The following is an 18979-nucleotide window of genomic DNA, read 5'->3' on the forward strand; positions in this document are numbered from 1 at the left end:
AATAAGTAATGGAAGTGAGGTCAACAGAAGGTTAGGACAAGTTAGGACACAGTGTTTGTGTTATGACGTAATAAAGCCAACTTAACAATTACAGGTGGCATTTCAATTCTCATGCCTCATTTACAGTGTGGGTGTGTGTGTGGGTGTGTGCTGGGTGGTGTGGTTGGGTGGTGGGGTGTGGGTAAGGATGGGGGGGAAGTGTGAGTAAGTCACAAAAAGCTTTTATTTTCATTTCAAATGTGGTATCTTTACTTTGCCTGGTAACCAAACTGAAGACACGCCTTTGCTTACAATATGCTGGCCATTCGGGATTTGACATCTCAGCCTAGCTGTTAGCATCACAGCAGTGCATCTGGTCTGCATTTGCATTTTAGTGTGGAACAACAACAAGCAATTGCTGGAGAAAAGCTAAATGCAGTGTTATGCGAGTCTGTTTTGGAGTGTGTGGTGATGGCAATGGGTGCAGTCGGTCCACTGGCAGCAGTCAGGTTCATAATCAGTGGCTGAAACATGGCATGACAGATCCCCCTTTTGCGTAATCACAGCAACTGCTGCTATAACGTCACTGCTGGACAGAGAGCTGGGGCCTGTGGCCGCGCTACCGCTGTGCTGTCCCGTCAGGATTGATGGGACTCACAGCGCCGGACCGCACCCCAGCCCCAAGACTCATTCCAGAGCACATTTTTTCTGGCTTGACCTATATGCCACCACGTGCCGTATGCCAACGCTAGGGAAACCTGGACCGAATAACTAGCAGGAAGTTCTGCTCTGAGAGACCCTCGGGAGAGCTCAGCATGTCTCTTCTGAATGCTCCTTTTGTGTGAAGTAAGGACTCAATGCAGGGTTTGCCTTCTTCCTCAAGAAAGGGGAGAAAAAACGTATGGTTTCTCACTCGCTAGGAAGCCTATCAACCGTCTCCCCAGCTGGATGAAGCCGCCGCAATTTATTTTCCTTTGGTTCCCCTGTGTGAATAATTTTTCCAAAGAATGTAGAATTTAAAAATCTTTAATGGTGAGACAAGAGCCCCTTTCTCTTTGAATGGGAAATTGTCTGTGATCTTACTATAGTATCTGTTACGCTCTGGCTGGCTATCTAAATATTTTATTTATTCATTTCAGTGAGCGCAGCTCCGACAGGCTCCAGAGGAAGCTCATTCTTGTGACCGGCTCCAGAGGAAGCTCATTCTTGTGAAAGTGTTAATGAAAATGGGAGGACTGGAAGCGAGTACTGGATGCTCTCCATTGACTGTTCTTTTTTGATCCCTCGCAGCCGAAGTTTTTTTTGGCGCCGTCGGGATGCTGTTTTTTTTTTTTTTTCAGTTAGTCCAGAGATACTGTGCCCCCTTACACATGCCACACATATCAGAGCTCATCAGAGCTCTCCTCAAACAGGGAGGGGGGGGGGGGGGGGGGTGTCTGCACAGGAAGCAGACACAGAGGGCAAAAAAACAAGAGAGCAATCTTTGAGATCAAAAAATATGAATGGTCCTGACATGCTCAGTAGGAATGGTGAATGTCCTGACATGCTCAGTGGGAAGTTCTCATCAGTACCCAGTAGACTGAGAGTTTAGGCCCATCCTCATTGGAGTGGTAGGGAGTTCATAACCTTCCTTGACATGTTGACATATTGATATGTTGCAAAATCCACCCCCCACACACACACACACACACCACAAAAAATGACAGATGAGGAACACTGTAGATTACTTTTGCTCTCCTGAGTTTAATATTGAGCAATAGTCTTCTTCTTTCAGGATGTTTGTATTTAAGAGCACTTACATGAAAACTGTGAGAGCTGATATCTTCATTCTTAAAGTAGGAAAACTAATTTTGCCAGCTGCAAAAGCATTACAAAGCACTCAACTTTGCTTTGCTCTGATACAATAGCACAGAAGTGCTAGCTTGTTTTCTGGGTTGCTATGATACAGGATTCAGTTAGTTCAGCTGCCTACTGGGCCAGGCAGCAGCAAGGGTTAGCTCCCTGACATTTTGGACAGATTTTGTCTGTGAAAACTAATAATTGAAACAACTATGCCATGTCCTTGGACAATGTCCACTTTTAATTTCAGTAAAAAAAAGAACATTCATATATTATTTACAGTGAACTGCATGAAGCGCTCACAAAACATTATTAGGAAGGATGGATATAAAGATAAGAGACTAACCAGTCTCTCCTTCCACCAGTGGGAGAAGCAACTGAATCAGCCCGACCAACTCAGACAGGAGGAGAGTGTGTGTGTAGTCCGACCAACTCAGACAGGAGGAGAGTGTGTGTGTAATCTGACCAACTCAGACAGGAGGAGAGTGTGTGTGTAGTCCGACCAACTCAGACAGGAGGAGAGTGTGTGTGCAGTTCAGCATCGCAGCACCTTCTGTGCCCAGGGACCCCAAGCCAGAGCTCCTCCTCCCACACTCTGCTGAGCACTCACACTTTTACTCTCTCTCTCTCTCTCTCCTCATCTCTCCCCTCTGCTTCTCCCTTTCATTCTCTTTCTCCTGGTCCTTTCTTTTGAAATCCCCTCTTTGTCTGTCTCTCTTCTATAGCCGTGGTTCTATTCTAGTCTTGTAATTCTGTATTTCTAAGCCCACATTCTCCTTTCTTCTTTCTATCTACCCATTTCTCTCCATCAAACCATGTTTCTCAATCTATTTTCCTACTTTATAACACCTTCAATGTTACATCTTACAAAGTACAAAAGTACAAAAAAGGTTTTAGGACCCTTAGAGTCCATATGGATAAAATCAATTTGTAGATTCCATTGAGTAATTTAAAATTACTCAATGAAATCTACTAAAAAGTAAATGATGAATTTCAGTTATGGCACCATATTTTCCATTTTCTTTAACGCAGATAACCTCCTTCTTTCATTCAGCAATCAGTGAGTACGGTACCGGTGTAATCCTAAGCTGCTGAGGATGTCCCAATACTTTTAGATGAAATGAGGACTGGGCCAAACTGTGTTTGTGTGTGTGTGTGTGTGTGTGTGTGTGTGTGTCTGATTTTTCATACTCCTCTTGCTTGCTAGAAAGAGGCCAAATCATCAGAACGCCTCATATTTATACCAGCTAACCCTCTCCCCCAAACCGCGCTTGACAGTGGGAGTCTGTATTGTGGTCATTGCGATGATGCGCATATACAGGACCATCAGTAAGTTGTCTGCACTAGAGCAACAACTCAGTCATACCAGTCATCACTTTTCCATCCCATGTGTACCCCAAATCCACTTTTTTAAGGCCAAACTGCGTAACACAATGTATGTTGCCAGCCTATTGTAGCACAAGAAGGCTAATTGCACTATTTTATTGCCTGTAAAGTGAACACGACAAAGGGAGGCATTGATTCTCGGTCCTCATGGCTCTAGTTTAAGACACTCCAGCATGATGGCCTTTGGGGGCTCACACCTCCATCTCCATAAACCCAAATGGCTTCGGAGACAAAAGCATGGTGGATCAATGACATTATATGACATTTTTGTGAGATGTTCTTTACACTCCTGAAGCACACCCGTCTGCGCAACCATAAATGGCCTGATCTAACTCAACACCACTCCTCCCTTTGACCATAAATACATGAATTATTCAGAGTGTTTTACGAGTGGAAATTTCTTTAATTTAATATCAGAGACAGGAAGAAGGCATAAAACCATGATTGCAATTGACTGGAGGGAAGTTAAAGCAAATGAAACAATAAAAAATTCGGTTCGATTCCAAAACTACATTATAGAGATATAAAATGGCCGAGTGTTGATTGCGATCTGTGAGGAAAGACTTAAAGGCAGTGAAAAGTCTGGAAGCCATTATTAAAAACCAAACTTCCAAATGAAGAAAGACAGTTGCATACATGAGTAGGAATGGGAGAAAGGACTGTTGACTAGCCTACATGTGCTGCACATAAAAGCTGTGAAGATCTGTTACAACAGTTACAAGGTGAAAAGGATATTGAATCTGGATCTGCGGTTGTTCAGAGGTTGAATGGCTGTGAGCCAACTCATTATATGTCAGAAATTTTTGTTTTGTTATGTTTTCATTTTAAATCAGAGGTATGCCATTCATCTGGCTACCACAAATATGACCATAGTCAACCACAGTCTAATTATTGATGCCATGAGTAATCTGCGTGTAACTTTGTTCTCTTGTTCAAGTCAACAGAGCTGATCACAACACGAACAGGATATTAGAAATGGCCTCACCCAGGGTCTGCTTTTTAAATGTATGATTTCAACAGATGCAGCTGGAAGTCAGCAATGTCCTATTGCAGCAAATAAGTAATACTCATCACTCACTCATGAAAGCAATAATAAGCAACTGGTTTAAGATCGCTTTCCCTTTTTTATGAGGTTTGCCATAATCTCTACATCTGTCTGTTAATTTCCCATGATAATTGCGTAATGTTGAGGCCATGGCCTTCTGTTGCCATCATGTAATTGAGGTACAGGACTACTGCAGATATTATAGTGAGTATCTATACCTTTGTTTGTAGTGGGATGCATTTGGACCATGATTATGTAATTTTCCATCAGTCACTGTGGCAACAGCTAATGGCTTCTAAAATGAATGAAGCTGTCGTCTGCAACATGGGAGCCAGTCCACGCTCCGGCAGCCCGGCCAGTGTAGACGGAGCGTCGCGTTGGGAGTGTGCTGCTCTGTTTATGGCCCTGCTCACAAGGCTCCATCCGTTCCTGCGCACCTGGCTTGTGTCAGAGGCCGCGCGTAGGATTACTCGCTTGGGGTGTTTTGGTCTTCGCTTCCCAGGACAAAAATCTCCGTCTGGGAGAGAATCCATCTTGCCCCGAGTTTACAACACCTAGTTTACAACCTTTAGATGAGGAGGTGCAGTGATATCACTGTGTGGATTCATGTTGCATAACTTGGTTGGGATGAATTTGCACAACTGGCCAAATATGGAAATGCTTGGGAAATGAACTTTGTGATCAATACTGTAATAGATAGGAAATAGAGTTATATTGTACAGCAAATAAAGCTTGCTTTTGTCAGTGTTCACAAAGCCATACTACATTGACTGAACTGTGTTGTTTGTATTTTAAGTTGTTTTTTCTAATATTAGTTATTTCATGTATTTCCCTAACCTGATCCAAACAGGAAGTAGAAGTGTCAATCATTAGCATTTTTATTTTGAAAGATTTCCCCATTACATGGAAGGCAATAAAGGTTTGTTTTCCCCAGTAAAGTTTTACTATTGCATATGGTTCTGAGCTTTCAGGTATTTATGAATTACATCAATCTCCCTTGTGGCTAGACTTTTTACATATTCTATTTCTTTCCAGAGTAAGAGGACCGTGGCCTTAAATTAGTATGAGTTATCTACACTTTGAAGAAACATGTTAAGACTGTCTGGTATTTCCTGCAGGATCTATCATCTCCATTGTGTACACTCCAAATATGGGTACACCTGGCTCTACTGGAGGCTGCAGGCATGCCTCTGAATGGATCTATATTACTACATAACCAATCTAAAGTATTGCAACACATATGTATGGCACATACCTACATACCAACATGCACACATACAATAAAGGTGCTATAGATGTCTTAAGTCTGCACATCCATATGCCAGGGCACACTCGCATGAACACTGGACGGAGACACACTCAGCAGGAGCACGCACAGAGGCACACAACCAGTGGAGTGGAATTTAAAGTTCCTTGATTTGCAGCCTGGGCGCGGAAAAACACATGTTGCCACTTAATACCCGAGGCTAGATTTGCACTCATTTAAAACATATCCCTGATGATGTCTCCACTGAAGCAAGCCGGTATACCATTAGCCATGCCACCCAGAAGCCTTTCCTCGCTAGAAAGCTGATGCCATGCGTGGCTTGGCAAACATTGTTTTTGGCCCTGCATGATGATGCTGTAACCCCCCCCCCACATACACACCTTGAAACTCTGTCCAAAATACAGATAGTTCAGATGCAGCTATATATGTTTCACTTCCTCCCCATGCATCATAAAGTGTGAGATAATTTATAAGTTTGCCTCATTTTATGCCTCACGTTTTCCTGGGGGTGCTGTTTTTTTGTTGTTGTTGTGTGCTTTCTCACTCAAGCTCAGCAGATGACTGAGGTGTTCCACAGGTGCTAAGGTTCTTCCTGTAAACAGCGTTCATGGCCTGGGCAGTATGTTTGATTTCAGTGCTACAACGCCCAAAGGCTGGGCCAAAATATGAATCAACTAGACGCAACAGCGAGAAAATATTTCAGTGTTTATAAACAAATTTTCCCCCATGAAGGTAAGTGAACGCCAATGATCAAATATTGGTTATTTTGCTTCCTTGATATGGTTCCACAAGCATGCTTGAGATCCCAAGATGAGATAATGCTTTGGCGTAGAGTAGACAGTGTCTTAGAATGTTGCGCAATGTTTAATGATGTTGAATAATAACCACAATGATCCTCACAGACAGAATCTGTGCATCCAAGGGGTGTGTTTGGACAAATAGGGCTCTGGATTATATAACTGCTGCAAGGGGTGGGGGTGTCCGTTTTATCTTATTGGGGACATCTTTGGAGATCTGTGGATCTCAAATTTCCTCCGTCTTCCCTGGAACCATATTAAGAATATTTGCGTCCAAACGGATCCATCTCAACACGACTCAACACGTTACTTCATATCCCAGGCCTATAGGTGGCACTGTCTGTTACAGAAATTGAGCAAAGCTTGCACGCTGTGTAGGCCATACAACAGACAGAGTAGGCCAGTGATTCTTAAATTAGGGGTCGCCAAAAACTTCCGTGGGGTCGCGGTTTAGGTTTTAGGTTTAGTTTATTAGGTGAAACAAAGGAAAATAATATTGGCCTTTTCTGCCTTTTTCTTATTTACACACAGTTAAGAGAAGAGAGAGAAATGTTTTCATCTTTCAACGAGATCTGGTTCAGTCTATGGGCTACTGGTCCGCTGATAGAAACAATGTAACTATCTGCTTCCACTATGCAAACTCAACTTGTTCCCACTATTTAAGTAAAACAAAACAAAAGACATAGGTAGCCTACTAGCCAAAATGGACAGGTGGCTGCTTAAAAAATTGAAAATCGGAAGTGCCATCTACCAGTGCGTCTACTCCTCCGTGATCCTCAGATGGGACAAGTCTAACGGCCGGTGAGAGTAAAAAAGAACAAATGGCACGTCGGCTTTATCAGAAAGAATTTCTGAAATATGCATTCACTTGCCAAGTTAAAGATAACCTCGACCACCCACAATGTGTGATTTGTGGCGATGTTCTGGCGAATGAGAGCTTAAAACCTGTCAAAATGAAACGACATCTCAAAATACATGTCGGCTCAGCACCGTGGAGGAAAATCTCCTTGTCGCCGTATGCAGCATTCCTCCTAGAATTAACTTGCTATGTTCACGGAAGCATGCCCACCCTTCCCATTGAAATTGTTAAAGATAGTGTAACGTCGGCGCACAAGCGTTCATAGCGTTCTCCCACGGAGGGCATGCTGGGATGCGGGAGCAAACAATTGGGGTTTATGTCTGTATTTCTCCTAAGTTATAAGTGTAATATTAGCGTCTTTATTGTAACATATTTTCCCTTTTAGTTCTCCCTCGTGTGTGATCCTTTTTTTGTGGGGGGCTGCGTCCTCCCCTGTATGTGTAGTGTGTGTGTGTACTTGACCTACCCCGTGTGTATTGTGTTCTGGGTCTGTGTCCCTGCTCTCGTTCTCAGCTAATAAACCTTTTGATTGGACAACTGTGTGTATTGCTATCAAATCGTTACATTGGTGTCAGAAGCGATTTTCGAACGTGGCCTCCGCTCAGCAAGAGAAGCTGGGAGCGGGAGACCTCACTACTGGGTGGAGGCCCACGCAAGAGGATCCGGAGAGAGCCCTTGTAAGGGCTGCTAAAAAGCTTGGGGCCTTCTATCGCTACTGCCGACGGAGGAGAGGTGCTGTCGTCTGGACCTGCCTGCTGCCATGGGAGGAGATCTTGCCGGAAGAGGGGCCTCGGAGAAGACGACGCTGGGCACTGACTCCGCGCCGGGCGGTTCGAGGCTGGAGCTGGCGGTGGCGGTGGCCGCGACGCGTGAGCAGAGCTGAGGGAGAGCGGCGAGGAAGAGGTTCCTGGACGACGGACGGTTGGCAGAGACGCTGGGGGCAGCGAACTCACGACGGTGGGGCAGCTTCGACGGAAAGGCCCTCTAAACTCTGAACTTTAAAACGTTTGGGTGCGTGTGAGAGGCACCGTGCTGTGTGGGCGCCCGTTCTAGTTGGCCGGCGCCTTTTAAAAAAAAAAAAAAAAAAGAAAAAAGTTTGTTGTGTGGAGTTCGATAGCATGGCCATCTCGGGGGTCATGCCTTCGCTGAGGCCGTGAGGGAGTGGAACGGGCTGGGAGCAGAGCAGGTCGGCTCTGCGAGGAGGCAACACGAGGAGGGACGCCGAAGACGGTAGCTGCAGTGGGAGAGCTCAGCGTGGTCCGGTTGCCTGTCTGTCCTGGTCGGTGAATCGACGGAGCGGAGTGGCGTTGGTGCAGCTTCATCTGACCCCCCCTGAACCCCGGTACAGTGTCGACGGTTGGAAAGGCCACCTAGGGCCCCGCCAGGAGAGGAGGAGTGCCGCTATCAAATCGTTACAATAGTAAACTAGAAAAGGGAAATAAAAAAATATTGTCATTATTATCGCCATAAATATAATTCATGTAACGTAGGCCTAATGCTGCATGTGGAGGCTATGTGTGTGTGCGTGCTTGTGTGTGTGCGCGCTACGCACATAGCGCTCTGATCTGATATGGCGGCAGCCTACACTTGTTTAATCGTGATTGTTTGGTTTTCTCGGTTCTTGTTCATATGGAGTAAATAAAACAAATGACTTTGCTTTCTAGTTTTTGCTTGATTTAGTTGTTAACGTTTGAGGGGGGTATTTGAGTAAGGACTTAGAATGGGTTTGGGGAAAGTGGGGTCGCCAGACCTCGCCATACTTTTTTGTGGGGTCGCCAGACAAAAAGTTTAAGAACCACTGGAGTAGGCTACGACAAAACTGGCTAGTGCAAGGAAACCAGAATTGTTTGTGTGGACTTATAGTGAACTGTCAACTGTAGTCAACTGTAAAACTAATAAACTTTTTTTTTACGGTTTGTGAAGGGTGCAGTCCCGTCCTTTATTTGGCTAACGCAGGTACAAATAATCTCCTTTACTTTCTTTGGTTGTAGGATAGTCCGCGATTCACATTAGTTTTGGTTATCACCGCAAGTGCAAAGGCTAGGTGTACCCAAGTTCTAGGCTATTCCGTCGCCACATTTATAATATTGCTATAATACCTTTGTTAGTAACAGTAGATACTTTTGCTTGCATCAAATCGTGCATTCACATTTAGCGCGCATCTATAGGCTTAACATGAGTTCTAAGCAGGTTGGTTCTAAGCGTCTTTGTATGCTCATATCTGACTTCACTAGACTATGAATGCATTTATTTATGTTGTAAGACATGTAAAATAAATTAATGACACCGGCACTACACACAAATTAATGTAAACTTACACCGCACTTCCCTAATAACTTGTTCTCTCGCGTCACTGACAGTAGCTAGAATGCATAAAAAAAACACTGGGAAAAACAGTGTTCAGTCCACCAAGTCATAAGCTATCGGCGCTGCGCAGCACCAGTTGTGATATTTATCCTACGGAATGTAATCGTAGGTAATGTTATGTATGAAAACTAGTATTGTTAGGCAATACTATAAGTGTCAAGTCCAGGCAGCTGAGGTGTGGCGATGACATCATCAATATGCAAGTAGGCTATGCGGTTTCGCCGTCCAAACGAACTCACTGGGGCTACGGTTTCAGATTTTTCCACCCTGGGACCAGGTTTCAAAAAAGTGCGGTTTCGGGCAGTGATTTACAGTTTACAGGATTCGTTTGGACGCTCGGCCAAGACGAAGCAAAACCTGTGCGTTTAACCCAAAAAGCGTCTTCGTGTGGACGGGCCTAAAAAGTATAGGACCTTAAAGGAAAATTCCGGTATTTAGAACTTTGAGTCCCTTTTCTGGTTTGTTTGGGATGAACTAGAGTGGTGGACACCGAAATTTTGACGATTGGTCCTGTCTCGACTTTTCTGACTCGTTTTGAATCGCCTTTGACTACTTCAGAGTGGCTGCTACAGGCATGCACAAACATGTCCTTAAAACAACCCTTAACGTTCGTTTTCAAAACTGTGCAACTCACCAAGTGGTTAGTGGTGTCCATTGTCTGATGTTCCAAAACAAGTAGCGTAGTGAAATACAGTATTTGGCATCCCATTGATTTCTATTGGAAGACTCATTGCACATTGATATTACTGCGCCACTGGAAAGGGAAACGGGGGCTGTTTACATTTGGTTGTAGTCTTTCCACGAGACCTTCTTTTACTGCTTCAGGCTCAAATATTGAGCGGAAGTTTATACGCGGTTGTGAGGTGTCTGAAAAAATAGTTACACAATAGCAAATAAGACACAAATAATAACATTGCGCCGATTTGATTTTAATAATCAACGAACACCACTAACCACTTGGTGAATTGCACAGTTTTTAAAACGAATGTTAAAGGTTGTTTTAAGGACATGTTTGTGCATGCCTGTAGGCAGCCATTCTGAAGCAGTAAAGGCGATTCAAAACGAGTCAGAAAAGTCAAGACAGGACCAATCGTCAAAATTTCGGTGTCCACCACTCTAGTTCATCCAAAACAAACTAGAAAAGAGACTCAAAGTGCTTAATACCGGAATTTTCCTTTAATAGTATAGTATATATACTCTTTTGATCCCGTGAGGGAAATTTGGTCTCTGCATTTATCCCAATCCGTGAATTAGTGAAACACACACAGTATACATATAGTATGTATACATATAGTCTTAGATCATTGTTGTATCAGTGTACAATTGATAAATCCCCAAGAGATACTGTAAATATCCAGTTCAATGCCAGTTTTCACATGATGGAGCATGCATCCATTCATGCCACCAAATTTGTATGGTAAACTTGCAACTAAAGTTTTCAGTAGCAAACCATGTGTAATCCAATGTAATATTTGAGTTAACACAAGAAAAACAAAGAAAATCCTATCTGTTCTGCATCACTGATGGAATGAACAGACATAGAAATGAACATTGAATGCCATTCATATTAACTCATTGAATGCTATTCATATTAACTCATTGATTACAAGTCAATAAGTCAAAAGGAAACACATTTGAATTAAAATAAAAATGAACCTCTTTACAACTTGCCTCCATCATACCCTTTGGAGTCAATGATAAGGTTTTTAGGGTTGATCTAATACACAAACCATGTAATGTTTCCAGCTGCGTGTGCATTTCACTGCCATGTTAAAATGCCAGCCTTTTTCCATCTGCCAGGAGTGTGTCATAGGGGTGATTCAGCTGTTGGCATGCTATGTTTACTGGCAGTTTGTGGTAACTTTTTAACAGAAACAAGCATTTCACTTCATTCCGCTGGGTTTCACAATTAAATCATTGTCTATTGCTCTATTTAAAAAAAAGAGAAATCTGGAGCCAAATATCAATAAACCTGAAAGCACAACACATTGTCTTGTTGTCTACTTATTGGCTTAAGTATATATTTGTGAGGTCCCAAGACACCCACCCCCCTCTCTTGTCACACTAACCTACTTTCTTCTTTAAAAACCATAAAACCTCAATATGAGGTCACCATTTGAGTTTAGAGTGAACTTTTTGATGCACAAGCTTACATTTCATCATAGCAAGTAGTGCACTCAGAGAGCCAGGGTTTGCTATGATCTGCTTGAAATGTGGTTCTCTGTGGCCTGTTTAGCAACAGGTGACAGGCGAGCCCATGCTGTTAGCTGGCCCATCCAGTGGGGAAGGTTTCCAAACAAGCTCAAAGGTGGCAAATTTAGAAAACTAGGATCCCAGTAACTGGGTCAATCAGGAGACCAGACTATCTAATTGATCAGCAGAGGTTTTCACCACACACCCTCATATTGTAGGTGTTCCTAGTGTTACTAAATGTCATTTCTTTTTTGTGATCAGGGTTGTAGTGGCGGCTAAATGCAAGTAAACACAGTTTATCCACCTCTGACATTTCAGAAATAAAGTTTATCCACCTCTCAAAAGAGTTTATTCACCAATTGCAACTTGTAACATTCAAAAATCACACTGTATTATCCACATTGACAATATGTACACTCATCAACACTCTAGGAACCATTTAATAGCACTGGTATTGTTATAAACATTGGACAATAACCTCCACCATCATCAAACATGTTCTGAATGTCTTTTTAAAAAATCTGATATCGCATGCCGCAATCCACCTTACCGTGATCACAGAATTAATAAATTACCCACCTCTTATTTTACCACTACAGCCCTGTTTGTGATGCATTATAGCAAACTGCATTCCATGCAGCTTCAGGTAGACTTACACGGTAACAATTTACGGTAAGGGTACATGAATTATCATAAATTCATGCATGATCATTCCTTTAGATTCCTTTCATTCCTTTATATCTTATGAATCATCTGGAATTGGCATGAGTTCATAGTCTCTCATTCATGACCTCATGCATGAACAACACATCAACTAAAGCATTAGGTAGGATGGGTATATCATTATGATTTATGATTTATTATGCATGATCATCATGCTCATGAGTTCATCATGTTTGTGGCCCCTCAACTAAAGTGTTAACAATGGCATGTGTTTAGAGAACTGCACAAGTTGTGCTCAAATCAGAATTTGAGTAGCGATGACCACATTTTTGGCAGAAAAAGAAGTCATCATGATCGTTCTTAATAAATCATAAATCGTAATGATGTCAATTTCTGATGATTCATGAGATATTAAGGAATTAAGTAATACATAAATCATGAATTAATTAATGCATGAATTCATGATAATTCATGTACCCTTACCGTAAAGTGTTACCAGATAAACCTGGTCAACATGATAGACTACTACACTTATAACCCCAATAGACTATTTCGTAGTTTATTAGATTTAGTTGATCATGAAGCAATCTTTAACTGAGCTGGGATGATAAACCTCCTCGAAAACATTCGTTTGACATCAACGAAACCCTTTTAAGTTAAACTAAATAGTTAAGCAAGGGGCCACGCATTCTTATTTTGAGGAGAGCAGCATTCAATCTTACAAAAATCCCAAACAAAGCAAAGTTATGACAGCTTAGTCCGGCGTGTCTTTGTCCGTCTTTGGTGAATACTCTGCGTTCTGTTTCCGATGTGTCAAATGACGCACATCTCTAGAAAAATGAACTATTGTTGTAGAAGCTCATCCATACAAACTCTCAAATTAAATCTTTAGGAATGTGCTTTTTTCATTGTGAGATATACAAGCCGTTCTTAGCTGACAATACCGGCAAGTAGGAACGCTGACAGAAATAATTTGTTCCAGGCACACATGGCTTGCCAGCAATGCGCACGTACCCAAACTCTCAGAGCTCACTTAAATCCCTTAACTCCTTCGTGTTTGTGACTCCCTGGGCACAAGTCATCTCCCGTGAATGTCTCTATTCCCATCTTGACCGTCCAGTGGTTTACGCTGTCCACATAAATCAATATCTCACATGAGCCCAAACGCACGGTCGTTCTCCAACTTTTACGCACCAGAATATTCAAAGAAAATGAATATATTTACACCCAATGAGAGAACTTATGAGGAATATAACTTGCAACATGATGACATATAAGCATGATATTACAGAGACAACACGTTAGTGCTGTTATACATTTACACATATTTCCTCTAACACTATATCTCCCACTACAATCGTATTTCAGCTAAAAAAAAATACGCCAAATTCAAATACTCGCACAATATCACAAGTACCATATACGTTCTTTATGAATAGCTCCTCCCTACATAAAGGCGCAGTTAAGCATCCTTCAGTGAGACGGGGTTCATTTTTTGGGTGGGATTAGGGTACCGTGGAAGGGAGGGTAAAGGGGAGGGGGTCTTTGAGCCGGTGCAAGTCTCCTCAAACAGGTAGACGACATGAGCCAATGACGCTATCACAACGGAATTATGTAATACGCCTTAGTAGATCCAGGCATCTCATATTTAACTTGATTTACATGGTCGTCCCCAACTGCATATAAGAGGCAGAGTCATTTGCGCACCAGTCATTGTGTCTCAAGCCCTCTGTGGATATAGTGCGCCCAGTGGATTAACGCAGCGGTTTCTCTGACAGACCTTTCACACTTATGTGAAGAATATATTTTTTTTCTGTTATTTCATTTGAATCTGCGGATCAAGTATAAGTCGTTTCCTAATCTATCAGGAATTGTACTTTCTAAGAGGTAAATCTTTATCCCCTAATGACCCAAATATCGGGGTGTTTGTAATATTTTAACATATTGATAGACTATAACACTTTGGGATGAGTTTATTATTCTTATATGTTACTTTTGGAGACAGAGACAGACTACTTGGCAGAATTGTATGTGTTTAATCATTCATTTTGCTACCTTGAGCTGAAACTTTTTTCAATCTTCGTTAATAAGTAATTATGCGTATCCTAAACAAAGTTAAATTAGTGTGTTATATTGTTATGAATCACCGAAAATTATCTGAAGCTTTTCTACATTTCATGAATACTGCTATTTCAATTGACCTATTCGAATTTGAAATAACACAGAGGTGCTTCTTGGTTTTGCTACCATGCCTGATGACTGATATCTGATGTTCTTTCAAGGAGTTATGATACTTAGAGGTCTGTGCTTACTGCCAGTGCTACTCATTTGCGCCCCAGCGCTACCTCAAGGTAAAACCACAACCAAATGTGATTGCCTCATTATCTTAACTACACCTGTCTTTAATGATACAGCAACATTTCATTCATGTTTCACATTATAGAAAAGATGCAGACAATGACAGAAGATTATAGAGTACATATTATGTTAAATTACTTTGAATATGTGCCTGTCTATACCATGCACCTCCCTGCAGCTCAATATGAAAAGCTTTTGCCTTTGCCTACATTTTATCTGGAAATGTGTTATTTTAGCGTTCATAACCCTTCATACTTTACACTTTAACTTAATCTCTCATCTTTAGATGGGGAGCTGGATGATGAGTCCGTCTTTGACTTGTTTGCCATCAGCCACATCAACCGCAGAACTATTGGAGCAAAGCTCTTTAAGGGTCACGACTGGGATTCCCCTGCATACCGCTTCATCCGCTTCGACCAGCTGCCCGCCGTTAGCACGCCGATCCTCCGGCAGCTATTGAAGCAAATCCAGAATAATGAAGGCTTCGTATTCGCGGCCACCATGCGCCAGGACCGCGCCTCTAGGGGGACGCTGGTCGGACTGGAGAGTTCGACCGGCCGCCGGCAGTTCGAGATTGTGTCCAACGGTCGTGCCAACACGTTGGACTTAGTGTACTGGATGGACGGCTCTCAGAATGTTGTATCGTTTGAGGACGTGGACTTGTCAGATTCACAGTGGAAAAACATCACGCTGCACGTGCACGGGGAGAATGCGCACCTGTACGTTGGCTGTACCCTTATCGATAGTTTCATCCTGGATGATCCGTTCTATGAGCATCTTCAGCCCGAGGGCAGCAGGATGTATGTGGCCAAAGGTTCCACCCGCGAAAATCACTTCAGGGTAAGCGCTCTGCTTCCAAGAAACTCACATAAGTCTTAGCCAGGATATACAAGTGTGTTTGTAGAGCCTAACCTTTATTTGGGAGGTCGTTTAGTAGTTGTTGTTTTTTTGCATTTAGAAACCCCTTCCCTTCAATTTCCCCACTCCCTATTCCTATTGTGTGCCATTAAAAGCTATTCACTGGGAAACACTAAACACAATAAAATTATGGGAATGTCTTACAATTAGTGTTTGGAGATCATTTAAACACCTATTAAGCTTTAATGAGAGCTTACATTGTCTAATTTTGGAGGTTTTATCACCCAGTTATTTTCCACAGAATGGACTAGTAATTTGTGAATGTGTCCTTCATGTAACCAGCATTTCAAGAACCATTGTGGTTCCCTCCATCTGATTTCTTTAAACTTTGCCTTATTTGCAGGGATTGCTTCAGAATGTGAAATTCATCTTTGACACCACCTTGGAGGATGTCCTGAGGAACAAAGGCTGTGAGATCACAAAGCCAGGTATTTCATCCTCTCAAATGCTCTAAGACAGCTGTATGTGCCTTCACTCCTAGTAATAGCTAAAGTAATTGCACCTGAAGGACACATCTGGAGACATTATTGCTATCACTATGCTCATCTACAATTAAAGTTTCCTGTGTATGTCAGCTTCATTGAGAGGTGGAACGTCCATGTCCCTGCATGTCTGGATGCGTTTTTACATGAAAGGAGAGTGGGTCAAGAAATCTTCACGTTCAGTCATTCAATGTGTGCAAATTTCTTACAGTACTGCATTAGGTTTATGGGAAACCACAGTATCAGAGCACTGAGGTGAAGTCAGCCAATGCACATCGCGAAAGAAAGGAGATACAGATGTTTACCCGTATTTGCATTGGCAGGAGACTGAGACAGAGGCACTGCAAACTGTGGTGGAATGTGAACAGGGACAGGGGGATAAGACCAAGCTCTCTCGTTCACACACACACACACACACACACACACACACACACACACACACACACACATCTATGCACGCACGCACACACACATGCCTATATTACAACATATGCACATGTGTGAGCTCATACACTATAGCAGCTCACTGCACAGCAATTTAGTTCACACTGGGCGCTGTGCCCTGCAGTCCCTTGGGCCACTCTCACACAGAGAGGGAGAGAGAAGTGTGTGTGTGTGGGGGGGCTATCGTAGAGTTCCAGATACCCCCACTAAATCCCATTTCCTCAGGTCTGCCGCCCCCCACAGCCTGGCCAGGGGTCACACGCTCCAAGGATCCAGACCCCTTGCACGCTCACACAAGGACGCCTGTGGACCATGACAACACAAAACAAACAGTACCACTGTAGGGTGTGAATAGATATCTTTCATCCTTTCTCTCTATGGCTGGATGGTTAGAGTGAGTTATTTAGCTTTCTTTCAGCGCTCAAGTATCGCGAGCTGCCACTGTCTCAGTGGCTTCCAGGCCTGGGAAATGTCTAGACACTTGTGGGAGCTAGTTGTTCTCTTTTGGCACCAGCTAGCTGTAACCCAAGCCCAAAAGTCCCTAATAAACTTATAAATGTCATAGTAATAAAGAAGAGAATAAACATGCCACGTTGGCTTTTTGTGAACATTGCCTTTGGTTGAAAGGCTGTTGAAGTGGCATTGCCCGATGTTACAACTTTCCTCTGTCTTTTTACATTTCCTTCTTACATTTAGCCCTTTGCATTTACTCATTCATAGCTACAAAGAGAAGGAGGATGAGTATAAAATACGTATAAAGATATGATTCATGTTTAAGAGAGAGAGAGAAAGAAAGAGAGAGAGAGAAAAAAAGGGAGAGAGTCACAAACAAAGAGAAAGAAAGAGTTGAAACAGGGAAACACGCGCCCCCCCCACACACACATACATACATGTACACATAGACACACACACACACACACACACACACACACACACACACACACACACACACACACAAACTGATTGAAAAACTGTTTTTAATGATTCCAACAGACTCCTCAGGAGTCGAGGACTGGAGCTTCTTAAGGCAATCTTGGGCCAACAGGAGGGCTTGATTTAGAGTCCCTTGTCTCTCATCTATCCAAAGGAAAATGCTCCCAAAATAAATGCAGATTGCAGACACCTAATGATCCTTTTGGCCGAGAATCCAACATTCCAGCACTGCCTATAATTCACCATGTCAATCTTCAAATGACAGTAAAAAGATCATGCTAAGATCATACCGAAGATCATGATATATCATGTTGTGAATTTATTATGGATTATTATGTTACAAACGGCAAATTTATTTGATGTAGTAACGGCTTTTTTCAAGGCTTTTCATGGCTTTTCTCATAGTATTCCATTGGATTTTGTTTTGTGAGAAACTGCTACACAAGGGTTTCTAACCGAGAAAGCATGGTTTGCATATTTCCATAGTGATATTTAGCCATTATTGTTATAATGAGACTCTGGTGTTTGGATTCAGTTGTGAAGATAAAAGGCATCAGATTTCACAGACAGATGTGATGTGCTGGTATTAATTTTGACTTAAAGGCCTAGGGTGCATAAATCAGGGGATGAAGTCTTAGACCCAGGGACTTGTCTGCATAGTGATGGGCGCATTCCATAGACATGCTCCTCAGAGCCTCCCAGACAACTGCTTAACTGATAAACTTTGTGTGTCAGCTGCTCAACTCAGCACATCTCAGCAAGGACTTTGAGGGGTGAGGGGTGGTGGTGGTGGTGGTGGTGTGGGGTGTCGCTTCAACTTTGGCCCGATGTGAAGTTCACAAGAACCGCAACAAAAAATCAGCCTGGCTTCCACCATGCTTTTGAGATTCACTCTGAATGGCTACAGCCATCTGACATTTATGGTGTCAGTGTGGTTTTTCCATCGGAGACAGATTTGTGTGTGTTTCCTTTGTGTGCTTCTGCTGTCCTCCGCTGACTCAAGCCATCTTGGCTTCTGCTGAGCCCAGTACAGTAGACGTTGAAGCATGGCTGGCTGTCGATACAGCGAGTATCCAATAACTTCATTCAGCCTCTTTATTTAGTGTTTTATTCCCCTCTTTCTGTTTTTTTTCTCTCGCTCTTTTGCTCTATTTCTCTTCCTCATGTCTTACGTTTCCCCCTCTCTTTCCCCGGTTTCATGTCCCCTTTCTCTCTCTCTCTCTCTCTCTCTCTCTCTCTGTCTCTTCACAGTCGAGGCGAACACTGTGACAGGGAGTGCCGAGATCGTGGACGTGAGTCCTGTCATCACCACCAACTTCATCGGGCAGAAGACGGAGAAGCTGAGCTCGGACCTGTGCGAGCGCTCGTGCGAGGAGCTCAGCACACTGTTCCAGGAGCTCAAGGGCCTCCGCATCATCGTGGGCAACCTCATAGATGGCCTGCAGAAAG

The 18979-nt window shown here is 42.9% G+C and overlaps 1 protein-coding gene across 2 annotated transcripts in view; it reads left to right on the top strand.

Moving 5' to 3' along the window:
• Positions 1 to 14014: 14014 nt before the first annotated feature.
• thbs2a (thrombospondin 2a) overlaps positions 14015 to 18979 on the top strand; it is a 20471-nt gene continuing 15506 nt past the window's right edge. Inside the window, exons 1-5 of one of the 2 annotated variants that reach the window (XM_042065907.1) lie at positions 14015 to 14282; positions 14678 to 14746; positions 15040 to 15593; positions 16015 to 16099; positions 18782 to 18979. The exon at positions 18782 to 18979 is cut by the window's right edge and continues 2 nt beyond it. In XM_042065907.1, the coding sequence (XP_041921841.1) occupies positions 14683 to 14746; positions 15040 to 15593; positions 16015 to 16099; positions 18782 to 18979 (901 nt within the window). In that variant the 5' untranslated portion in view covers positions 14015 to 14282; positions 14678 to 14682. The remainder of the gene's footprint in view (positions 14283 to 14677; positions 14747 to 15039; positions 15594 to 16014; positions 16100 to 18781) is intronic. The other variant, XM_042065906.1, reaches the window with a different exon arrangement.

This window comes from Alosa sapidissima, chromosome 16 (genome assembly GCF_018492685.1).
Source record: "Alosa sapidissima isolate fAloSap1 chromosome 16, fAloSap1.pri, whole genome shotgun sequence".
Taxonomy (NCBI): domain Eukaryota; kingdom Metazoa; phylum Chordata; class Actinopteri; order Clupeiformes; family Clupeidae; genus Alosa; species Alosa sapidissima.